General features: G+C 47.6%; 1 protein-coding gene across 3 annotated transcripts in view; it reads right to left on the bottom strand.

The window, feature by feature from the left end:
- The window catches only part of KATNIP (katanin interacting protein), a 187029-nt gene that overhangs the window by 143620 nt on the left and 17095 nt on the right, over nt 1-26314 (bottom strand). For all 3 annotated transcript variants that reach the window (XM_058569798.1, XM_058569799.1, XM_058569800.1), the window contains exon 2: nt 22754-22809. In XM_058569798.1, the coding sequence (XP_058425781.1) occupies nt 22754-22809 (56 nt within the window). The remainder of the gene's footprint in view (nt 1-22753; nt 22810-26314) is intronic.

The following is a 26314-nucleotide window of genomic DNA, read 5'->3' on the forward strand; positions in this document are numbered from 1 at the left end:
GCTATGCACACATTAGATGGATAATCAAAGGGAGAGTTTGGGTTACTTTTCAAATATCTCAGATTTACATTTATTACTACCCAACCCTGCTATGTACCTTTATTTACTGCTATCAATACATACCTTGAGATTTTATACTTAGTTTCAGGGTCTGTAGAATATTGATGCAGATCCAAAATCTAAGATTTCCTCCTGGACTCTGGGACACAATTGCTGTATCTTTATGAAAATGTTTTTCTTACACAGCTATCTAAAAAAACATTTTAATACACATCTGATAGAAAATAATTAGCATTTCCTTTTATTCTCAGAGAAGTTTTCTTGTAAGATTGCGATGTGTATTATAGCTTTTAGGCCGGCAAATACAGATTTTCTCTTTTTTTAATCTTGAATGAGTTTACTTTAAAAAGGAAACTTTATATTAATACCATAAATGGAAAATCATTATCACCTGCCATAAATAGAAGGTAGTTGCAAACATAAATACACACCTACTGAAATAGTAAACGTTTACGTGCCACCTACAGCGCCATAGAAGTATGCAAACCACACACTGGGCAACTCGGTGCTGGAACTTCCTGTCCGCACAACACTGCGAAGTGGGTGGTGCTGACCTCGTGTTACAAATTCATTCGTTCACTCGATATTTATTGAACACCTCCTCTGGAGACACACAGGGAGCACATCAAAGTCTCTGCTATCAAAGAGCTCACATCCTAGTGAGAGAAGACAGGCGATAAAAAATCAGGATAGGAAGTCTGTTAGGTGGTGCTAAGTGCCACAGAGACTAGAAGGCAGAGAAGGCAGAGGGAGTGTTGGGGGGGAGGCTATTTCAGAGGGGGCAGAGAAGGACTGTGAGATGACATTCAAGTGAGGACTGAAGGAAGTGAAGGAGAACCCATCGGGAATCTGGACCAAGGAGGTTTCCAGGTGGCAGGAAGGGCAGTGCAAAGGCTGGGAGGTGGGAGCGTGCCTGGCATGTCTGAGGAGAGCACAGAGGCCGGTGTGGCCGGAGCAGAGAGAGCAAGGCAGGGAAGCAGGTGAAACGGTGGGACAGGGGCCAGAGGCCACGGGAAGGACTCGGGTCTTCCTCTGAGGCGGCCAGGAAGCTGAGGGAGGGTTTTGAGCAGAGCTGACATCATTTCCCCTAGGTTTTAAGTGAGTCAAGATGGGCTAAGGCTGCCCCCACCCTCCTCACCTCGCTGCCCTTCTCCCTGAGGAGAGCTTGGAGGGGACTGAGGCCGGCAAGGCCCCCTGGAAGCATGGTCTGCAGCTTAAATAGCCTCTGACTATTAAGGAGGAAAAGAGGCACAGCCAATTCCGCACTCCCAGGCGGGTGCTAGACTGACTGAGGGCGACTGTTCCCTGTCAGAGCCTCCCAACCCTGCAGGACCAGCCACTTGGCCTGACAGGAGGAGAGAGGGGGAGAGGTGGACTTTTCCCTCCACTAATCTCTGCTTCCCCAAACTTTTCCTTCTAAGGGAAGGAAGCTCCCACAGAGCACATCTGTCACCTGGACCGAACCTGTCCAGCAGGGCTGCCTGAACAGACGCTCACCCCCCAGGGGCTGCTCCAGACCCCTGAAGAGGGGAGAACAGGCAGGGGCCTCTTCCTATTTGTTCCACAAATATTCCTTGAGCTTCTCCTCTGGCTTGGGCACTGAGTTAAGGGCTAAAGACAGACAGAGATGAATGTAATTTGGCTCCACTACCCTCCCTGACCTCATTCCCACCTTCCCCCAATCCCTCAGCCCAATAGCCACTTAGCCGTACTAGCTCTTTCTCAGAGAAGCCAGGCCCCTTCCTCCTCAGGGCCGGGGCACTTGCTGTTTCCCCTGCCTAGAAGGTTTCCTCCTTGCTTGCGGGCATGTGCAGCCCTTCCAGAGGCCTCTCCCGATGACCCCAGGCTTCCTGGACCTCCACAGAGTGGCAGCACTTCTCCTCTCGGAAACTCTCTCTTTCCTCCTTGTGGTTCCCCCATTGGGATGCCAGACCCATTAGGGCAGGGCCAGTGCCCACTCTCACTGTTTGTATCTCCCAGCCCCAGACCAGAGCCTGGCACACACGAGAAGCTTACAAATCATTTGTGGAAAGGAAGGAATAAGGAGGAAAAGGAGGAAAGGAAGGCAGGAAGTCAAGATCCTTGTCCTCGAGGAACTCAGTGAGGCGGCCACTGAAAGACAGTTGCTCCAGTGCCAGGAGGTAGATGCCATCGGGGGAAGCACCAGTGCCAGGAGCGGTGGGTAGAGAGGACAGGTGCCTGGCATCGCTCGGGGGTTGGGCAGGCTCTACAGGGGAGAGGTCATGGTGCTGAACCATAAAGCAGCTCACCGGGTGGAGTGGGGTCGGCAGGGGAGGGACAGGAAGGGCATCCAGGCAGGGAACAGTGTGCACAAAAACACAATGCAAGGAGACCCCAGGAGCCTGTCTTGGGGCTGGGATGGAGAGTCGTCAGAGCACGTTGGTTGATCCCAGGGGACAGCCAGAGGGACCTGGCTTCCAACATTCCAGGCCTGCTTTAAGCCCAATGAGGGGCAAAGCCTGTTTGTGCCAGTGACAGGTGCTGAGAGGCAGGGAAACCCTAGGTAGGGAGTGAAACCTCACGCTCAAGTCTACGGCCGTGCAGGGGGTTCAGGGGTCCCAAATTTGATGTTCTCTCACACTCTACAGTCAAGATTTTTGCCATACGAGGTCACATAGATCTAGGACGATAAAGGAGACAGTTCATGCTAGTTCCCTCTCACCTCCTCCCCTCCCTGACCATGCGGGACTCAGATCCTTTCCTCCCTCCCTCTTCCCCTCTCCCTTCCTTCCTGCCTTCTCTCGGGTTCACGGAGCACTTCCTATTCCACACCAGGACAAGCTCCCTTGCCTTATGGAGCTGACAGTCTAGTGACAGGGGCCAATTTTCACAAATAACCCCACCACCAAATGTACGTCGTCAATCATTTCAAGTGCTCTGGAGGTGGGTGTGTGGCACCTTGAGCAGCTTCCACAGGGAAGCGTGGCTTCAGCAGGGAGGTCAGGCGAAGCTTCGTGAAAGGTAACAAAAAAACCAAAATCTGAGGGACGAACAAGTGAATTTAGGGGCGGAGAGGGGAGTGTGCTCTAAGCAAAGTGGACACACATGGGAAGGCCACATGGCGAGAGTGAGCAGAGAGTAGGAGGGACAGGGAATGGCAGAGGGGCTGGAGCCGGGGGGCAAGGGGAGCAGAGGATGACAGGGGACTGAGCAGTCCAGACCACCAAAGCCACAGCAGGGAGTTTCGCCCTTCCGGACCAAGGGGAAGCCACAGTGGGTTACTGGGGTAGGAAGCAGACGTTGGAATACGAGGTTGGAGGTGGCTAGGAGTGGGCGCTGGGGGGCAGGTGCTGCGGGTGTTCAGACCAGAGGTGTCAGCGACACGGAAGAGGCAGGGAGAAGATATTCTCAAGGCCATGGTGTATGACTTAGTGATGGGCTGGGAAAAGGAGGTACTGGGGATGGGTCCGCAGTCTCTGGCCTGTGTAACTAGAGGGACGGCGGCGCGATCCTTGCAGAGATGAAGCCTGGAGGAGGAGCTGGGCTGAGTTTGGTTTGGGGCAGTTGGGCTGAGGAGTCTTTGAGGCACCCACGACACAGTTCCTGGATGTACAGGTTTGGGGTTCAAGGCTTCATGGCACAGGTATGATGCCCCTTCCTCTCTGCTCACCCCCATCCCTCAGATGTGTCCCTGAAGCATTCCCACAGACCGCTCTCTGTCGGAGCACTTACCCAAGCACCCACGGACAGGGGCCGAGGCGCGTGTAATGGATGCTATGCTACGGGCCTAGATCACTCACTCACACCCCAGCTGCCGGGAGCACTGATGGCTGGCCGCTCACAGCTGTGTCCCTTCCCAGGAAGAAGCCTGTGCTTGCCCCAGATTATGCCCACTCTCTGATACTGGTTGATGCCAAGGGTACAAAGACTCAGGCTCCTTGCCTCAACTGGAACATCACTGAAGGGCCACCCATGCCCAGAGCTCCCGGGAGATCACTGAGACCTGCATCGCAGTTCATCTCCTCCCTCTGCCCCCCTCACCCCTCACAGGTGCTGTTCCTGAGAGCTTTCCCCACAAACTCCTGCACGCACATCTGCATCCCAGAGTCTGCTTCCTGGGGTCCTAAGACAGCACGTCTTTCCTCCCGGACCATGAGCTCCCAGGGCAGGGCTGAGTATTGTTACTCTAAAGACTACTGATAAATGCATTTTGAACTGAATGTACAATCCTGACTCAGCCATGACTTTCCACAATGGTCCTGAATTCAAACAGGACAGACTCAAGTCCCAAAAGTACAAGGAACTCCTCGAACCACAGGGCCCAATTTTTAATTCCGAAATATGGTTGCCATGGAGATATGTGACACACGCTCTCAATTCCTGTGTCTTGATTCAACAGCTGAGCAGCAGAATAGGTTGGTCAGGGCTCGGCTGTGGAGCCAGACGCCTGGGTAAGAACTCCACTTGTGTGAGTGGGAAATGGCACTCGTGCCTGAGTGTCCTCAGCTGTCAAACTGGGATGATGTCCTAGCGGCACTGTTCATAATAGCCAAAAAGTGGAAGCAACACAACTGTCCATCAACAGATGCATGGATAAGCAGGGTGTGGCATGTCCATATAATGGAATGTTGTTTGGTCATAGGAAGGAATGAAGCACTGACACATGTCACAACAGGGGTGACCCTTGGAAACATTATGCTAAGTGAAAGAAGCCAGACACAAAGGCTAGGTATTGTACGACTCCAATTATAGGAAATGTCCAGAAGAGGCAAGTCCACAAAGATGGACAGTAGAGTAGTGGTTGCCGGGGAATGGGGGAAGGGAGGAATTGGGAGTTACTGCTAACAGGTACAGGGTTTCTATTTGGGGTGATATGTTTTGGAATTAGATAGTGGTGATGGTTCAGAGTGTTGTGAATATACTAACACCGCTGAATTGTACACTTTAAAAAAATTTGTTACCTGAATTATATCTAATTAAAAAATGTAAAAAAATTGGGGTGATGATTAAAAGCATCCACCATATAAACAAAAAATGCTTAGAATACTACCTGGTGTATAATACACGCTTGATAAATGTTAGCAACTAAGATGATGCTGATTAGAAACATTTACAAGTTTTTAACTATGATGATACAAAATCTGAACTCATAGTTGATCCCAGACCCAGCTCCCTGAGTTAATCTTGAAGGCATCTTATACCATAAAGTTAAAGCCAACTTGAAATTCATGCAAAGAAGAGATGACATAACTTTTTTGAGGCTGCAACTTCCTTTTGCCCATGTAGGAAGCGGCTGTGCTAGAGTGTTTCTGGGGAGAGCAGCTGGGAGTAGGATTTGTCTGCCTCCAGAGAGGGGCTGCTATCACACCTTCCGAACAGGCGCCGGGCTGGTGACAATCACAATCTCGGTTGTGCACCAACCCTTGAACGTGCTGTCGCGGGTGGCAAGCAAAGAATGTTATCAGGCTGGTGGCAGAATAAGGGCCTGGTGACAGACGAGTTGGTCTGCTCTAATAATAGCGTTTTCATAATGTCTCAACTGGTGTTTGTCAAAAGGGGATGACTTCAGGATGGTGAGGAGGTCTAGGAATAGAAGCCGGCTGACAGGGAAGAAGCCAGGCATGCAGGCTGCAGAAGAGACAGCATTCATTTGTGCTGCTCTATTTTCAAGAGGAAAGGAAGGGACTGGGAGAGTCTCTTGCAGCCCCTAAAGAAACCTGTGTCCTCTCTGAAGGTGAATTCTTAAGAGCAGAACAGCAGCCCGCAAATTCCATGGTCTCTTCCAACCCACAGCCCGCCGCTGTGCTTTGCTCTCAAGACACAGACCTCCGAGCTGCCCTCATTAAAAACCTGCAACAGCTGGTAAGTAAGGTGACCGAGACATTTTGGGGAGCAATGTGGCAGTAACACTAAAACAAGACAAAACAAAACCCCGCATAGCTTCAATCTACTCACCCAGCCATTTCACTCCTTGGAATCTACCAGAAAGACTCACACAGGTGCCTGAGGAGGAATGTACAAAACGCTAACGCCCTCCAGCTGGAAAACAGCTAAATAACTTGCAAAGTCCATACCATATTGTAACACGTTTTTTTAATAGAGAACTAGATTTATTTGTAACACCAAGGATGGATCTCCAAGACATAGAGTTCACGGAGGATAGGCAAGTTACAAGTTACAAAAGCACGCTGCAGAACATATTCATTATGACATCATTTATGTTAAAATACGTACACAAAAAGACACCACATATATTTTATGGATACACTCTGGTATATAAATGCAGAATAAGGTCTGGAAGGAGGCATGCCAAGCTCACGACAACAGTTACTCCAGGAGGGGAAGACTGGGGATTAGGGAGGGGTGGGAATTGGCAAAAGGGATTTTAGCCTTATCTAGAAGGCTAAAAAACAATTTTCTCAAGGAAGCTGTTTTCATGTATTGCTTATATGACTAATAACCTCCACCCACCCTACAACCCTTTTCAAAAAAGAAAAAAAATCAATGGTTCCACATGCCAGACAGACACAGCTTGACGTGGCTTTCCTCTTGAATACCAGATTCCCAGAGGTCTTGACAGGTTTTAAGCTTAATTCCTGATCTTCTCCCTAAAACCTGCTCCCACTCTCTTTCTCATCTCAGGAGATGACCAATCTCTCTTTCTGGTTGCTTAGACCAAAACTTAAAGTGCTTCTTGATTCCTCTCTTTCTCTCTGGCCTGTATCCAATCCCAAGACAAATCCAGTTGGCTCTCCCTTCACGATGCTCAGAATCCGGTGCCTTCCCTGCACCTCCACTGCTGCCCCCCGATCTGAGCCACCATCATCACAGGGACTCTGCCATAGCCCCGACTGGTCTCCCACTTCTGCCCTTGCCCCACAGTTTATTCTCCGCACACAGCTGGAGAGCATGTCCTGCCCTCTTCCGCTCAAAATGCTCCTGTGGCTCCCGCCTCCCTCAGACAAAAGCTCAAGTCCTTACAAATGGTCACAAGGCCCTACATAACCTGGCCATCATCCCCCGGTCCTCTCACCACCTACCTCACTGCCCCGCATTCCCCCTGATCCAGCCACAAGGGCTCTACCCTCAGCACTCCTGTCCTTGCTGTCCCTCTGCGGAAGTGCTCTCTTCCCTCTCACTTCCTTCAGCAGCTGCTCCTTCCAGGGAGGCCTTCCTGAGGACTCTACTGAACACAACAACCCTCCCCGCACTCCTACCCCCTTCCTTGCTTTATTTTTTTCTCTGACACCCTTTATATCTTATCTATCTGCTTTGTGTCCGCCTCTAACCATTAGGACATAAGCTCCACGAGGGCGTGGATGTGTGTGGATTTGTTCTGTTCACGGTGGAATCTACAGGCCCAGGGCGGTGCCTGGCACACAGCAGGTGCTTGCTAAATATTTGCTAAGTGCGTGCATGAATGAGCAAACAAAGCTTTCCCCAGCAGGCCCCAGTCTGCATTACCAGCCTCAGCAACCCCCATTTGCTCCCAATCCTTATTCTTTGCTTCTATCGCAATGAACTACACACTGGTCCCCCAAACTCCTGTGTACTCAGGTGTCTGAGCCTGTTCTCTGCCTTGCCCTTACTCCAGTCCTCTCCTCCATTACTCATGCTTCAATGTTATTTCCTCCTTGAGACCCTGGCTGATTCACCTCCCACTCCCTGTGGGTGAGTAAAAGGCTTTCTCCTCTGGACTCCTGTACTTTTCCCACTGTTCCAGAGTTAATAAACTGCTGCCATTTACAGAATCGATTTCTCTATGCTGGCCACATGTGGTTTACGTGTTTTATCTCATTGAATCATCACAACAACAGTAAAGTGGTTGTTATTATTATCTCCATTTTATGGTATGGAAACTGAGGCACAGAGAGTCGCCCGTGAAAAGACGACAGGGCTGGAATTGGAACCTACCTCTACTGGACCCCAAAGTCTGTGTTTATGCTCTTATGTATCAGGTCCCTCCACGAAGTTGTGGGTTCTGTGGTGGCCAGGGCTGAGGCATCTGCTGAGTCACCAAAGAAACAAGCAAATCAACCAACCGAGGATCTCAGAGCCCTGGTCATGGTGATGGCACAAGGTGGGTCTTTGAGCTCCCGGGCCTAAGACACTGGCCAGCCCTCACTGACACTACCACTGAACCACCCTGGGACAATGTGGCCCAGCCCAAGGAGCAGAGCATTTACAACATGAGCTGCAGCATCAGACAAAATCTGGATCAAGTCCTGGGTCCTCTACTTACTAGCTGTGTGACTTTGGGCCTCCCTTTCACTTATAAAACATGCTGCTGGACTCTGGACATTGCCCTGCCCCATGGCCACAGGGTTACAGCAATGAGACTCCTGGAGGCCATGCCCAGACAGTGTGACTCCACCGCTGGCCACAGGTGGCTGGCCCAGGAGCAGGCACCCGACATAAGCAGGGCCAATAATCCTGGGGAATTTGGACTAAAAGGTTCAAGGAAGATCTGGCTGCTCTCTTGAAAAGGGGAAAGTCAACTCAGGAGTTGCTGGTGGGACTATTTTCTGCCAAGTGAACTGAGAAACAGAGAAAGCTAGTTTGCACCAAGTGAGAAGAATGACACAGATGCCCACAGACATAAAGACACGAGCCAGAGAGAGGGGATTTTCTGGGACCCTAGAGGGCACCGGTTCACCATCCTTGACACTATTCTTGACATCTTGACAACCAGATGCATCCTTGCCCTTGGCTTCTGTGAAGTACCCACTCTTTAGATCCTTGTAACGAAGTAACATAGTCTCCCTTCTGCTAAAGTTAGATTGAGTTTATTTTTTTTTAACTAAGTCCTAAGTAACAAAGTATTTATCTTGCAGACTTGTTATAAGAAATAAAAGTAATATATGAAAAACGCTTACCTTAGTGCCTGGCCCATGGTAAACAACACCCAGTACATGGTTGCTAATATTATTACTATAATCAAGCTACAAGGACATACTATTACAGGAACTAGACAAATTAATCATATTGCCCAGTCATCTAAGGGTAGCACGCCATGAGGTTCTGTCCTCGGTCCTATCCCAGGTCATAATTTTATCAATGGCTGGATTTGGCTGTTGAAAGCTGTTTATTAAGTCTGCGGATGACATTCACACGGGAGGCACACAGAATAAACTGGATGACGAAATCTGGGTTCAGATCAATTTCTACAGGCTACAGATCGATCAAGAATAGCCTGATAAAATGCATCACAGTCAAGGTAAAGGTCCTCTGCAAGGAGAGGCACTGGGAGGAAAGTTTGGCTTGAGAAAAGTTCATGAGACAAAGACAGGGCTGTTAGCTAATGTGCTCAGTATGAGCTAACAGTGTGGTGTGGCTGCCAAAAACTACCACCACCACAGCACACACAATGAATGTGTTAGAAATTTTGTCAGAACGAGAGAGAAGAAGGGAACTAACGTGTTTTAGTACCTACTGTGTGCCAGGCCCCATGTTAAACACTTGACACACTATTTCAATTGACACTCTCGTTAAGCTATGAGATAGGTCTTATAATTATTATTCCCATTGGACAGGTGAGGAAGTGAAGGCTTAGAGAAGTGAAGAGACTTGACCAATGCAGTTGAGAGCAGAGTTATTTGAGCCGGTTCTCATTAGAAAGTACACTCCATCCCTATATTCTACATTGACTAGTTCATAGTTGGAATATTCAGTTTGGTTCTGAGATAGTGGATTTTTAGAGAAAGATGATCTAGTCAGATGAAGGTGAACAAGAAGGTGAAAACTCTAACAAGAAGTCACCCTGAGACTGGATCAAGTTGGGAAGACCAAGAGCAAGTACACACATCAGCCTCTCCTACACAAGTCCACAGAAATGACACCATGTAAAATCTATAACAGCACAGGGAAATAAGGCGGGGTGCCATGGGCAGGTTAAAAATGTTGAGAAATCCCTGAGAAATGGACAGCAGACAGAATTGAATGAATGAAAAGAAACACAGGCCAAATAAGAAGCTAGGAAGGACTGCTGTGAAAGGTGAAGGTGGTCCTCGGCTGTTCCAAACCTAGAGGCAACACATTCTCCAGGGAGAGGCGAGGGCCCAAGGGCAAAGGTCAAAGAGACTGATTGAGAACTCCTGTGGGGATACCAGGAGGTGACCCTTGGAGCCACCCAGATGGCAGGAGCTGTGACTGTAGGTCCCTGGGACAGAAAGGCAGGACATATCCAGAAGGAAAAGGAAGATCCTGTGTTCAGAAAAGAAACTATTAGCACCACACTTCTGGCAACAAGTTCTGTCCATCTGCCCACAATCACTGGCAGCAAACTAGAGTAAAAAGAAACAGCATCCTCAGAGGAGAAAACAGGAGATCATAGTACAGAGAAGAGTACATACTCACAAATCAGCAAACACTCCAGGAAAACTACCATCATGAAAGAGAGGGGCCAACTCAACAAACAGAAGAACTAACAACCAGAGAAACAGAGATAACAATGCATGCAGAGACATTTAAAATATATTTAAGGGCCAGCCCGGTGGCGCAAGCGGTTAAGTGCGCGCACTCTGCTGCGGCAGCCAGGGGTTCACTAGTTCGGATCCCGGGCGCGCACCGACGCACTGCTTGTCAGGCCCTGCTGTGGCGGCTTCCCATATAAAGTGGAGGAAGATGGGCACGGCTGTTAGCTCAGGGCCGATCTTCCTCACAAAAAACAAAAAGAAAAATAAATAAATAAAATATATTTAATATTCTCAGAGGGATAGGAGAGGACATTGACTCCATCAAACAAGAACAGCCTCTTATGGGAAAGAATTAATTAGAAATCACAAATAAACAATTTAATCATCAAAATAGAAAAATCAAAAGATACTAAAGAGCAGAACAGATACAGATATAGAGAAAATGGGTGAGCTGGAAGAGCAAGCAAAGGCATTTATTCAGAACACAGGCATAAAGACAAAGAGTCCTGGCAAAAATACAAACAGCTGTTAACATCCACTATTGGCAAGGTTTTAGGCAATCAGGCATCCTCAAATATTTTCGATAGGAGTGTAAATTACTAGGTTTTTCTTATGAGGCTATTTCCAGATTTCTTGCCATGTGAGCCAAACAAACCCCTATTGTTAAACCAAGGGTCAGCAAATTACAGCCCGGAGGCCAAATCTGGCCTACTGCCTATTTTTATAAATAAAGTTTTATTGAAACACAGCCACACTCACTCATTTACGTATTGATTATGGCCGCTTTCATGCTACAGTGACAGAGTTGAGTAGTTGTGACAGAGACAATGTGGACCACAAAGCCTAAAATATGTATTATCTGGCCCTCTACAGAAAAAGCTTCCTGACCCTTGGTTGAGGCCATTGTTAGTTGGGTTCTCTGTTATTTGCAGCCCAATGCACTCCCACCTGAAACAATGAACAGAACTGTATAAATAGAAAAAGTCTAGAAAGATGAACATCCAATTAATAACTGGTTACTTATAGGGAGGGGAATGAGATTAGGGTAAATTTGAAGGGGAATTTTTACTTAATGCACAAACTTGGAATTTTTTAAATAATGACAATGAACTCAAATTATTTTGCAATTTAATTTTTCTAATAAAAGAATAATTGAAGGTCTACACCACAGTGATAAAATGTGAACTACTAATACACTTAAAAACATGGACAAATCTCACAGATATGTTTTAAAAAAGATACAAAAAGTACTTACTCTGTGATTCCATTTATATGAAGTTCAAATACTGGCAAAACGAATCTATGCTGTTAGAGTCAAGATAGTGGTTACCCGTGGAGAAGTGTGTTAACTGGGAGGTGGCATGAAGATGCCTCATGGGATGCTAGGAATGTCCTCTTTTGATGTGGGTAGTGCTAACACAGGTGTATTCATATATAAAAATTTGTAAAACTGTGCACTTAGGATTGTCCACTTTATTGTATGTAAGTTATACCTCAATAAATAAAAAACTAAAAAAGAATAATGGAAGGTAGGTATTTTTAATTATTGGTTAGTATGATCCTAATTCTGAAATATATGTAGTTGCATAGAAAAAAACTAGAAGGAAGCATAAAAACAAGTAATAATGATTACCTAGGTGGTAGGATAATGACTATTTTTGTACTTTGCTGTATTTTCTAATTTCTCTGCAATCAGCATGCATTAATTCTGGAATCAGAAAGAGGTTAAAAATGTCTAACACAGGCCACATGGAGATGGGTGCCTGCAGGTGTCAATTATACCAGCCCTGCCTCCCCAGCTACCCCAGCTGATGGGACATGAGGTGGACAGGACCCAGTGGTGGAGCTTGAATAATAACAGCATACACTGAAACAGCACTTCCAGGCGTGGTTCTAAGTACTTCACATGTATTATTCTTTAATTCTCTCAACAACCCCATGAGCTGGTACTATATATTTACTTCCATTCTGCAGATGAGGAAACTGAGGCACAGAAAGGTTATGTAATTTGCCAAAGGCCACACAGCTATTAAGTGGTAGAGCCAGGATGCAAACCCAGGCAGTCCGACCCAGACCCCTGCCCTTGACCACTCTGCCATTCCATCTCTCAGGTGCCAAGCCATCTCCCAGGGCATCAACAAAGCATAAGCAGCCCAAAGAATATGTTTTGAAAGAGTTTGGGTTTCTATATTTTAAAAAAAGGGGAGGGGGCTTCAAAGTAGTCATCGTGGGAAAAGAAATTCAGAACTTTGTTGAACCTCTTTACATTTATTTCAGTTTTTGTTCTGAATTACATTGTGGGGGGCGTAATCTCTTCAGTGGCCTCTAATGAAATCCACGCATCATTAACTACACTTAGCTGGGGGAGGTGAGTATCACACTATCTTGGCTTGTCAGGCGAGGAAACTGAGCCTTCCACTGATCTGGCAGTCGCTGTCCCTGCCTTCCTATTCATCTGCCCAGCCCTGTGGTCCCAGGAGGACGAGGTCCTCCTGTCTAGCTCAGAACTGGCAGCAGGGCCCGTGGGAGAAGAGGGAAAGGGGCCTGTATGAGAGCCAGCGGTGTCCCAAGTGGGGCTGGGCTTCACGTGCTTATCTCCTCAACCTCACTGAGTCCTCAGATACCTGGGGAGGAACGACTGATAACGCCCATTTTACAGATGAAGAAAGTGACCCTCGGAATGGTTAAGGAACTTGCCTAAGGGCCCCCGGCCTCCAAAAGAGATCTACGCTCTTACCACCTTGCCGCAGTGCACACAGCATGGAATATCAGCTGGGCCCTGCGCTTGCTGTGTTAACTGGGGCAGTCGCCTCATGGGTCTCCGCCGAACTTCCCTCATGTGCAGGAGGAGGATAGTATTGCTTACCTCATGGGGTACTGGGGTACTGTGAGGATGCATGTGAAAGCAATGTTTAACAATTGCGCTATTTGTCAGTTTTACCATTCCTGACACAAAATGGCCCGGTGGTGGACAGCTGTTGTTTTTGCCTGCCCACTGTCCTTTCCCACTTCTTTTGCTAAGAAGATCCTGATGTTCCTTTGGGAAAACACCCCTTCCTCATCATGTGCTTAACACGGGGCCACCTCACCCTAGCCTCATCTCCAGGGTGGGTGCACAACCCTGGGCCGGCCATGAATCTCAATCTGGACCCTCGGCTGAACTGTGGTCACGGAGCTGCTCAATTTTGCTGGAGTCACTGAGAGAATTATCATGATGACAGGAAGGAGAAGGAGAAGAAAAAGAAGCAGCACCTGTCACTTACTTGGGGCTTACTACATGTCAGGCAATGTTCAGAGCACCTGACGACCCGATGAGGTAGGTGCCGCTATTATCCCCACTCTACACATGCAGAAACTGAGGCTCAGAGGCGGTTAAGCACTTGGGTAGGTGATGAGCCAGGATTCAGCCCCAGGCCGTCCGGCTCCACTGCCTGTGCTTCCCCTGCACAGGCTATCCAGCTTCTATGCAGCAAGCCTGGGGCTGCTGGCGGCCAGCTGGCACTGAGAGGGAACGGTAGCCCCTTCACGGAAGAAGGCAGAGTTGAGAGAAACTGAGTCAGAGTGCCTGGATGCAGCCATGCCTGGTGTGGACCACCCCTGAACTTTTCAGCTAGGTGAGGCAACAAATTTCCTTTTTGCTGAAGCTGGTTTGAGAAGGGCTTCTGTCACTTGAACAGTCTGAGAGACATGGCTTGTGGACCCTAATGAAGTCACAGCACCGTTGGCCCTTGTCAGACCTGGGGGACCACAGAGGAAACGGAGGCCCAGAGAGGGGAGAGTGAGTGTGCCTACAATCAGCAGTGGTGACCCAGGACTGGAGCCCACATGGCCTGGCACTTGCATGGCCCTCGCCCTGCTCCTCCAGTGGTGTCCCCAGACCGAGGGACAGTGCTCACGGGCCTGTTTTCCACAGGAGACACACCTTTCCTGAGTAACTCACAGGAACCTCCTTCTCTTAGTATCCTTCTTTTTTCTAACCATATTCTGTATTCTATAAAGTGATTTAGGGGGTGGGGACATAAAGGGAGACACTTTCAAGGCAATTTCATGTCTAAGATCTGAGGATATAGAAAATTTTGATGATGCTCCGTTGAAGGGCACACTGCTTATCCAAAACAGACTCGGGAAAGGGAAGCTGTCAATACTATCTCTTTCTGGTCACAAATTGCAGCTCTCTGATGGGTTTCTCCTAGAGTTTAATCTTGTGCTGGACGCTAAGCTGATACCAGGAAGGTTTTAGATATGTCAATCTCTTTCCTGGCATTTTATCAGAAATTGATTCTCTCTGCTTTTCGAGGCGCGAGTCTTGGCCTTGCTGTTGTTCAACTTGGGTTACGGGTGCTGCATCTGAGGACCCGCTTCCTGCAGCTCCCAGCCCGAGTGCAGGGGTCTCGGAGTAGGCTGGTGACTCAGGTGCAAGGTAATTTTTTTTTTTTTAATAATTTTATTTATTTATTTTTCCCCCCAAAGCCTCAGTAGATAGTTGTATGTCATAGCCGCACATCCTTCTAGTTGCTGTATGTGGGACTCGGCCCCAGCATGGCCGGAGAAGCGGTGCGTAGATGCGCGCCTGGGATCCGAACTCGGGCCGCCAGCAGTGGAGTGCACGCACTTAACCGCTAAGCCACGGGGCTGGCCCAGGTGCAAGGTAATTCTGATGCGAGGGATTAGGTGCCGTTCCATCGCACCAAAGGAGTGAGGAACTCTGGCCCAATCCATGTCCAGCTTTTCCTTGGCAAGACTTTTTATCTGCCTCTGACTCCGAAGGGATTAGCTTTTTAAACAGGCTATTTTGCCACTGCCAGTCCTAAATTATAATACTCCACATTTATTGAGCTCCCAGTATATGCCAGGCACTGTTCTTAGCACGTTATGTGTAGTAACTCACTGAATCCTTACCACAACCCTATGATGCAGGTTCAATATCATCCCTACTCTTCAGAAGAGGCAGTCAAGTCACGGACAGCATAGGTAACTCGTCTGAGTGATGGCGCCAGCCTAGGAATCCAGGCTGTTTAGTTCCCGGCTTCACAGGCTCAACTACTTTGCTAAGCTGCTTCTAATTAATCCTGCCATGTGACTTATTTGCCCTGCAGAAATCAGAAGTCGTCAGTGTCACCAGGGGCCCCACTCTGCAAGTTCTCAAAGCTACAGAGACCAAGACCTCAAGCAGCAGCAGGACTGACAACGATAACTTCACAACTGGGAATGCATTTGGCAGTTGGAAGTAAAATGGATTCAGTTCTTCTCTGCCCAGAAGTGTGAACTGAAAGGCTTCATTCTGGGAAAAGTGCAGATTTGGAATGTCAGCTGTCATATCAGGCAGGCTCTTGTAATGCGGCACCATCAGCTTGCATTGTCTTTTTTCTCTCTCTCTCTCTTCCTTTTTTTGTTATTTTTTAAATTTTTAAACAAAGCAGTTGAGATCTGTAAATATGGAAGGGGTATCTCCCCAAGGCTGAACTTGCAAAAACCTTGGGAACTGAAATGAGGAAAGGGAAGGGTCTGCTGTTTGCATGCTGCTCGAGTCTGAAACTCCTGCTAAGAGTCACCCACTGGCCTCCTGCATTAGCCAAGACAGGTGCTCAGAGCTAAGGGCCCAGGAGAGAGAGCTTTCAGAAATCGAGGTGCTGGACATGCCCCCAGGTCCATCTCAGGACAACTGCCCTGCTCCCACTCCCTGCTGAGAAAAATGGAGTAGGAAACTCTGGTGTGGGTACTGCAGCCAAGGGCAGCCACACTTGAATCTGGCCAGTACTCTACAAGGAGGCCTGGAACAGAAAGCTCTGCCCCTCTCATGCACTGTTAAGAGACAAACTGGAAAAAAAGAATGAATGAGGTCTGTGCATACGTCCTGCTCTGGAAAGCTCTCCAAGACATGTTATTAAATGGAAAAAAAAATCCAGGAACAAAACAACATATATTGCATGCTATCATTGTGTTAAAAAAATGGGGGGAGGGGGAGGGGCAGAGAAGGATAGATATGCTCTGCATAGGATATTTCTGGAAGGACACACAAGCAACTGATTACAGCAGTTGCCTCTTGAGAGGGCAACGGGGGGGGTGCTGATGTCAGAGGCACTGTATCCTCTAAATGCCCTTTATAATTTTATTTATTTATTTACTTTTCCCCCAAAGCCCCAGTAGATAGTTGTATGTCATAGCTGCACATCCTTCTAGTTGCTGTATGTGGGACGCGGCCTCAGCATGGCCGGAGAAGCAGTGCATCGGTGCGCGCCCGGGATCCGAACCCGGGCCGCCAGCAGCGGAGCGCGCGCACTTAACCACTAAGCCACGGGGCCAGCCCTCTAAATGCCCTTTAGTATTGATTAGCCAGGTCGACCAGACTCTCTCTCTGACCTCTGAACTGAGAGAAGGAACAGCTGGTAGAGAGGAGCATGAAGACAACAACAAGGTGAGGAGACCAGAACGGAGCAGAAGAGCATGGTGGCACACAGAGAGGACTGTCCAGCTATCCTTGTCCCTGGAGGCACCCTCGATCCTGGACTCCCTCCTTTGCTGGGTTCCCCTGAGATCCCAGGCTCCTCCTTTGCTTGGCAAAGACAGAAGGAGTCTCTAGTCCTTGCACCAAAAGGCTCTGCTTAATAGCAGACAGTGTTTGCGTGTGTGTGCACGTGTGTGCTTATGCGTGCATGCAAAGGGAAGGCTTAACACTTTCTGGGTGCTTGAGTTAAAGGACTTTTGCAGTCCTTTACAAAGCGAGCTCAGTAGATGAGCGTGCTGTCACCAGCATTTTTCAGATCTCCAATTAGCTGTAAAAGAAGGCAGTCCATTACAATAGGAGGCTCTCAGAGCAGTTTACAGTGGGGGCCCTGGAGCTAGCCGGCCTGGGGCCCCCTTGCCAGGGGCACACAGCCAGGACACTGGAAGGCTGGAATCAGCCTAAAGTCCAGCGGGAGCAAGGGAGACCCCTTCAGTAAGAAGTGCAATAGTGCTCCTTTTCCGTCCAGGGGCATGACTATCCCTGTTAAACGCTAGACACTCTAAGGAATCATGTCACAACTAACATTTATGGAAAGCTTACTATGGGCCAAGCACTATGCTAGGTAATACATTACTGCCTGTATTCCGTACACCAGGTCTCCAAAGTGGGTAATATCAAACGAGGTGAGGGGGGTCAAGAGACTCGTCCACGGTCACACGACTGGGATTTGAGGCAGAAGCACACTGCGGGTACTAATTCACGGAGTAGCCTGGGGCCTCTGTGTCTGTGCAGTAGGAGGACACGTGACCAGCGCCATCCCCGTGAGCCCTACAGCCCCGTGGGCACCAGTCTGGGTGCTGCGGGGGGCCGTGATGAATAAAGATTTCTTCCTCCTCTGTGGTTGCCCTTTTTTTTTTTTTGATGTTTTAATAGTTTTTAACATTGTGAAATTTTGGGTTGTACATTTTTGTTCGTCCATCACCATATATATGACTCCCTTCACCCCTTGTGCCCACCCCCCACCCTCATTGCCCCTGGTAACCACAATACAGTTTTCTCTGTCCATGTGTTGGTTTATATTCCACATATGAGTGAGATCATACAGTGTTTGTCTTTCTCTTTCTGGCTTACTTCACTTAACATAATACCCTCCGCCCATCCATGTTGTTGCAAATGGGACGATTTTGTCTTTTTTTATGGCTGAGTAGTATTCCATTATATATATAAACCACATTTTCTTGATCCAGTCGTCAGTCAAGGGACACTTAGGTTGCTTCCACTTCTTGGCTATAGTGAATAATGCTGCAATGAACAAAGGGGTGCATAAGGCTCTTTGGATTGTTGATTTCAGGTTCATTGGATAGATTCCCAGTAGTGGGATGGCTGGATCATAGGGCATCTCTATTTTTAATTCTTTGAGGAATCTCCATACCGTTTTCCATAGAGGCTGCACCAGTTTGCATTCCTACCAGCTGTGTATGAGGGTTCCTGTTTCTCCATATCCTCTCCAACATTTGTTGTTTTTAGTCTTGGTGATTATAGCCATTTTCTAACAGGCGTGAGGTGATATCTTAGTGTTGTTTTGATTTGCATTTCTCTGATGATTAATGATGTTGAACATCTTTTCATGTGCCTATTGGCCATCTGTATATCTTCTTTGGAGAAGTGTCTGTTCATTTCCTCTGCCCATTTTTTGACCGGGTTGTTTGTTTTTTTGTTGTTCAGTTGTATGAGTTCTTTATATATTATGGAGATCAACCCCTTGTCAGATGTATGTTTTGCAAATATACTCTCCCAGCTGGTGGGTTGTCTGTTCATCTTGATTCTGGTTTCGTTTGTCTTCTGGAAGCTCTTTTTTTTTTTTTTAAGATTTATTTATTTATTTATTTTCCCCCCAAAGCCCCAGTAGATAGTTGTATGTCATAGCTGCACATCCTTCTAGTTGCTGTATGTGGGATGCGGCCTCAGCATGGCCAGAGAAGCGGTGCGCCGGTGCGCGCCCGGGGTCCGAACCCTGGCCGCCAGCAGCGGAGCGCGCACACTTAACCGCTAAGCCACGGGGCCGGCCCCTTGTAGAAGCTCTTTAATCTGATAAAGTCCCACTTGTTTATTTTTTCTTTAGTTTCCCTAGTCTGGGTGGTTGCCTTTTTTTTTAAACACTGTATGATAAATTTACTTCCTAATGATTTTTGAGTAAACTACAATGACCACAATTTCAAAATTATTAATAATTCATGACCAAGGCCCATAAACACTATATAACCTCCACAGGCAGGAACCATGAATATTTGTTAGAGATGAGACTGAGAACGTTTTTTACCAGCTAAACCAAAAGTGTCTACCAACTTCAAGCCAACCATCCAAGACACATTTTTCAGAAGTGATAACCCTTCCAAAGCCCTGTTTCAAGCAGCCTCTTCCAGGAAGTCTTCTCTCCATCTTCTGGCCCCCCGGGGGCTGTATCTGGGTCTCCTCTATGAAGCCCGTCATTCTCTCCCGTGATTTGTGCCTGTTTGTGTCTGTGAGAGGGCTTGAGAATGGAGGCGTCCTTGGGGCTGGACGGGCATGTAGTGTGCAGGGAAGCACGGGGGTGGAGAGCCACTTTAATACGTGTAAAGAACTGGTTGTCGTCTGTGGCTGCACGTTGGAACCCCTCGGGAGATCAAAAAATTCTGATGCCTGGGTCACATCCCCAGAGATTCTGATTTAACTGGCTGGGAAAGAGGCCTGGCCATCGGGGGTATTTAAAAGCTCCCAGGTGATTCTAATGTGCAGCAACGTCTGTGAACCACGGACATAAAGCACTCGGCACAGGGCCCAATACAGCCCAGTGGCCAACACCTGTGCGCTGTTGGGGGGGCAGGGATGGCAGACTGGAGGCCCCATCGGAAGGGGACAGCCATCCTCCACAACAGCCAGTGCCCATTGTTGCCTAATAGGAATGAGCACTTGGTGTTGTCATTGTCCATTTTTTCCAATAAAGCCAGAAGTCTGCATTTTTATGTGGAATCTCTCAATTTTTAAATGTGGACACCTAATTTTTAAAAATTGTAATAGGCTATGGGCCAAATAAAACACAGCTTTGGGCTGAATGTGGCCTGGCAAGCTCATTGAGAACAGCCTCCCCTCCTCCCTTTGCCGTGTGGGCCCACGGCCACACAAAGTACCTAATCCCAACCCAGGTTGGAAACCACGCACCTGCCAAGTTGTGAGCTGGCCCACATAACCACGAACATGATGCGTGTCCCCATCTCTTTGTTCTAACCAGCTTGTCTTTTCCTTGCCTTTCATGGGGACATAGGGATACAGCTTGATCTATACCTGGCATCCTGTGTAAGGCACAGGGTGTTAGGAAGCACAGATTTCGCAGGCGAGGTGGGGAGGGAGGCAGAAAGAGGAGGTACACGGAAGAGGCACGTTATAATACATCAAGATGAGCAACCTGGCAGCTTGCTATTAGTTTCTGTCTCTTGTTTTTCTAACCAAACAAAAGCCCTGTTAAGAGAGTCAGCACCCTCTTTTTCAGAGGGCCTGAAACCATCTTAAACATCTTTCAGGGTTAACCTTGGATATTGTAATAAACAAGCCCACTCTGTTTTTTCTCACTTCAAGCACTTTTCAGAAGAGGAGTGATCTGAAATGTTCTCAGGCGACTGGCATGATGGCAGTAGCCAGGAAGGCAGCAGTTAGGGGAGCCAGGTTGCCAAGGAGAGAGAGAGAGAAGGAAAGGATCTCAACCAGTTACCTGCCTCCCTGCTCCATAGATTCCCAATTTCTTCATGTGGACCAGGGGGATGCTGTTAGTCTGTGACCAAAGGTCTCGATTATGTTTAAACAGCTCATTCCTGGCTTAGGGGGGCTGGTCTCCACGCTTGGTCACTTGATCGAGGGAGGCCAGGCACCTGCAGGCCTGTGCTCACTCCCCTTCTGGCTCCTCCGCCCCAGGTCTCGGGAAGGACTTTGTGGGGAAACAGGCACACCTGCTGCTGCCTCTAGAAAAATGTCCCTGCCAGAAAGGAATGGGAAAACCCACCCGAGCTCAGCTTCTAGATTGCCCACTGGGGCTGACATTTAGATCCTTTCAGCAGCATCAAAGTTCCTAAGTCATCTCCAGCCCTCATCCCAGGTAAGTCGACGAATAAGAAGAAAACCCACAGTGGCTGTTGTGGCTACAACTGAGAAAGGAGACAACAGGGGAGAGGACGAAAGTCACAGCAAAGCACACGAGGCCCTTTGCAGTCCAGCCCCCACCTAACCCCTCAGAGCTTGCTGCAGGAGAGGCCAACACAGAGGAAGCAGAGCCAAAGATGGAAAGAGAAAGACCAAGTCTTGTGGCCATTTTTGAGCCCCTGGACCCAGCTAATTCCCTTTCCTCACTAGAACTATGTCACTTTACAATCAAGAGTGTTAGTATAGAAGTGTTGATGAATTTCAGGATTGGCTGATATTCATGATGAACTACACACCTTCACACCCTTGCACCCATCTGCCACTAAATAAGACTCAGATTTAAACTCTCATGAGCTTGAGACCTCCCTGCAGTAACCTGTGGGTCCTTGCTACCCCTTCCCACCTCAGGCTCGATGATCTTGCAGGTTCCCTTATTCATGTCTCTCTGACTTTGACCATGCTGTTTACTTGGCCTGGAAAACTCCTACTCAGCCTTCTAGAGGCAGCCTGCACGTCAGCTTTTCTGCAAAGCCTTTCTTGATACCACTGGCAGAGTCAGGTGCCCCCTTTTCTCTACTGAAATTCTACTTTCTTTGTCCTTCTCACACTGTATTGGCACTTCTCACACTGTATTGTAATAATCTTGTTGCACATCCCTCCAACTATCCTGTGCATACCCTGAGATCAGGACTGTGCCTCACTGGTCCCTTAGTCCTGGCCCTGGTACCTGGCACAGATAGCAGATGGGTTCAGTGTGGTAGGTTTCAAGAATGGCCACAATATTTTGTAGATTTCCCATCAAGAGGTGAGGCCTATTTCCCACCCCTTGAGTCTGGGCTGACTTTGTGACTTGCTTTGAAGAATAGAAAATGGCAGGGGCTGGCCCGGTGGCACAGCAGTTAAGTTTGCCTGCTCTGCTTTGGTGGCCCAGGGTTCACAGGTTCGGATCCCAGGTGCGCACCAACGCACTGCTTGTCAAGCCATGCTGTGCCAGCGTCCCATATAAAGTAGAGGAAGATAGGCACGGATGTTAGCCCAGGGCCAGTCTTCCTCAACAACAAGAGGAAGATTGGCATCGGATATTAGCTCAGGGCTGGTCTTCCTCACAAAAAAAAAAAAAAGAAAAAGAAAGTGGCAGAAGTGACCCCATGCCAGTTCTGAGCCTAAGGCTCAAGAGGTCCTGCAGCTTCCACTCTCATACTCTTGAACCCCTGAACCACCATGGGAATAAGACTAGCTGGCTTACTAGAGGATGGGAGAACACTGGAGGAGAACTAAAGCACTCTAACTGATACTCAGCCGGTCCCTAGGTGACACAGCAGTTACCTGCAAACACATAAGTGAAGGCCAGCTGAGATCCGCAGAGCCTGGCCCATCAGCAGAGCTGCCCAGGGAAACCTGGACCAAACTGCTGACCCACAAAATCATGAGTGAAACGCGTGGTTGTTATTTTAAGTCACTAAAATTCAGGGTGATTTGTTACACAGACAAAACTGACTGATACACTCAGTAAGTGATTATTACTACCAGTGACAGTGGGTTGATAACCCTAGTTGCCAGCTATCATTTGGTCAGGGATTCAAGCTTGGGACTCAGAGAGAAAAGAGCAGGAGATCCAGGAAGACTGACTCACCAGCCTGCTCCCTCGGGGTCCCTTCAAATAGAGTTGCCTCCCACCAGCCCTCACCAGTGACACATTTACCTCATATTTGTCCCGTGAGCAAGACCGGCTCCTCTCAGCCTTTCGCAGAGTCTGACCTGTAGCAGTTCAAAAGCAGAATCAGAGATTAAGGCTGTTTTAAAACAGCTAGTTCATCACCGCAAAAGCTTTTTATTTGCAAACCGAATAGATGGGACTCATCATAATCAAATGATTTTAAGAAAACGTAGCCTATTAGTATAATAGGAAAATGGCATACTCTTGAAATAGACCAATGGCAAGAAAATGGTAATTCACACACTCACGTTATTTGACTATAATGAAGCAAGCCTCAGCTCTTTAATCTGGAACATTATCTGCACTCTGCAAGGGCTGACAGACTGTAGTTTTCCCAGTCGAACTACATTTTTATTAAATTGTTTGGAATTATATAAAATGCCTTCCACAAAAATGACTTCCACCGTGCGCATACACATAACCTTTGATGAGTGCATACCAGTGCGTTGCATCAAACCCCAAACTTGCCACACAGGTGATGGTACAGATGTGAATTAGTGGTAATCACTCGCATTTCACATAATGGGCAGTTTCAGAGAGAATTGTTGCTTTTTTCGGAAAACTAGAAGACTAACATTTGAAGGTATGTATAAATTCAACAGATCGACATCATAACGTTTAAATATGCTGTTCCAAATAGAGTTTTCACAACTTTTATGGAAATGTCCATTATAAAAGGATTCTTTGATGGAAAATTAATGGATTGCCTTGGTTTTAAAATATAAAATGTGAGTCCCTGAACACTATCAATGTGTCTCACAAACTGTCGGACTTCACCCTCAGGTGGCAATCGTGAGAATGCCACAACCTCATGTTCCATCAGCCAAGAGCACTCTGAAAGCAGGAGAAACAAGGCTTAGTGACGACTTCTTGATAGGCAAGAAAGGGATGGGGACCGAGTTTCAGAGGAAAGAGATTTGTCTCTGGATGTGGTTGCTTCCACTGGGTCTATACATGAGTGGGGTGCAGGGGGCCCACAGCTGGTGATAAAGCTTAAGTCAAGGGATGATGCTCTTTCCAAGAAAGTGAGAATAAGGGGAAGAGCAAAGGCCCAAAGATGAACCTCTGGCAACGGCCAAACTGTGGGGCCAATACATAAAAGGATTTAGAAAAGAGGCAGCTGGAGAATTTGTAGGAGACCTGGATTATACAGTATCATGGTATTGTAAACCTCTTTTGGGTTATCTGCTCAGCTCGTAATGACACCCTAAACTGCCCCTTTCTCTCTTTCTTTCCTCCCCTTCCCCAGGATGGGTCCCCTGGCAGCCATGACTGTACATGACCCCATACCCCAAACCTCAGTATGCTGCACTGGGGATGGGCCCCTGACCCAACCACAACCAGTCAGCATCCCAGCCCCAGGAACTTGGAACTGATTCTGAGAGACAGAGAGGATAGAGGTCCAGAGCAGGGCTGTCTCCCTGTGTGAGCTCTGATGCTGTGAGCAGCCACCAGCCATCTGCCTTGGGGACAGACTAACAGAGAATGTCAAGACAGAATAAACTGATCTGAAACTGGCTGCAGGCCTATCTTTGTGTTCCACAGACACCCACTTAGACAGACTACTGCATATGTGTGTGTGTGTGTTTTCTTTCTTTTTTTTTTTTGCCTTTAGACAAAGAAGTTAGGATTTAACGGTGAAAAAAAGCCCAGGAAAATGTACCACCATGGTGCAGGATGTTGACGGTGGGGGAGGCTGTATATGTGTGGGGACAGGGGGCACATGAGAACTCTCTGTACCTTCTACTCAATTTTGCTATAAACCTAAAAGGGCTCTAAAAAATAAAGTTTACTAATTAAAAAAAAAAAGAGCCCAGGATTTAGGGATCAGGTGATCTGGATTGTTGGGCCAATTTTATCCCGACCTCCTGCCCCCTGATGCTCTCGGGCAGGAGCTAAGGTGGACGGCTCCCACAAACCCTTGTCCACACCTGCTCTGGCTGTCAGTCGAGGGACTGAGAATTGGCTCTAAAGGCCAGCCGGAGAGGATGACATGCCAGGTAGGAGGCCATGTAACGCAGAGACGGGAGCTAGGAGATGGGCCTGGGGCAGGAAGGGGACAGAGCAGGTTGGAGGCCAGAGGTGCTGACAGACCACGGTGTTCTAGAAGTGGAAGCAGCACTGAGGCAAGTAAGATGCCAGCAGGGCCCAGCAGGGCTCAGGGCAAGGGCAGGAGCAGGAGGGAAGCAGGGCTAGTCAGGGGTGAACATGGCAGACCCGCGTCTGGCTGAGGCCCTCCCTGTGCTGGTCAGACAACCCCTGGGGATTCGGTCCAATGGACAGCTGACCCGCTGTAGGACCTTGGATAAGTCACAGGATCCAACAGGATCTCTCCGCGCCATATTTTCTTCCTATTTTTTTTCTTTATGAGAGTTAGGCTGAATCACCTCTGGGTTTGCTTTTCATCTCTAAAATTCTGTTACACCAATAAAGAACAGTAAAAAAGAACACATAAGAGTGGGACATAAAAACAAAATATTAATACAAAGAACACAGAGCTAAACTATTAAAATATGAAAGCAAATCTCCCTACTGGAGTTAATTAGAAGCTTCTTATTCATTAAATTGGAAAATAATTTGCTTATTTCCCAAAGAAGATAATTCGCTCTAATTATGTGCTTTGTTATCAACGCCCCCGTCCTCACACCACTGAGGCCCTCTCTCCTCCAGGTAGCTCGATGTGGAGACAGCTCCTTCTCGCCAAGGACGGAAGGAACCAGATTACACTGCGCCTGTCTACTGCACTTAGCATCTCTGAGTATCTTCCCACCTACACCTCATTTTATTCTCACAACAACTCGGGGAGGTGGAGGAAGGTAACATTAATATCAATATACGCTGCTTGCAAAATTAAGGGGGTGTTCCTCTGCATTTTGCAAGGTGACCTGCCAGCTTCAGCCATGAAACAATAAATAAGGCCAAATGTAAATGATTCGTGTGTACTTCACTTTGTAAAACAGATGTGTGCCTGGGGAAAAGAAAAAAAAAAGTGAATGCACTGACTTTTTGCAAATATAATACTATTCTCCCACTTATGATTTCAGAGAGATTTTATCTGTACTTGGGATTTATTTTCAACGGTTAGAAGATTCTGACACTTCACTTTTACTTTGCTCTAGATGCAGATAATAATATTCATCGCTATCATTTAGGAGGGAGTTGCATCTTCCTTGGATGTTAGCTTCTGAAGTCATCAGAGAAGGGAAAATCAGTGTTAAAATTACCCTTGAAAAAGAGTCTTAAACCGCCTGTAAAGTACAGTCTATAGGACACAGCTTTTTATATCCATTGCTGTAGACTAATATGCATGTGTAATACTCGGTGCATATGGAAATGTATGGTAGACGATAAAAATACATATGCAAAACATAATTTTATGGTATTTCTAATTAAACTATTCATATTGTAATTACTCTATTTTTCCTCTTGGGGTAGGAGGAGAGTGATGGGGGTGGGGGCAAGAGCCGGGGACCAACTTCACGAAAGTTAGATGCTTGGTTGATACAACTTCACTGTACTGGACACCTCCTATGTGCCAAGTTCTGT

This window comes from Diceros bicornis, chromosome 26 (genome assembly GCF_020826845.1).
Source record: "Diceros bicornis minor isolate mBicDic1 chromosome 26, mDicBic1.mat.cur, whole genome shotgun sequence".
Taxonomy (NCBI): domain Eukaryota; kingdom Metazoa; phylum Chordata; class Mammalia; order Perissodactyla; family Rhinocerotidae; genus Diceros; species Diceros bicornis.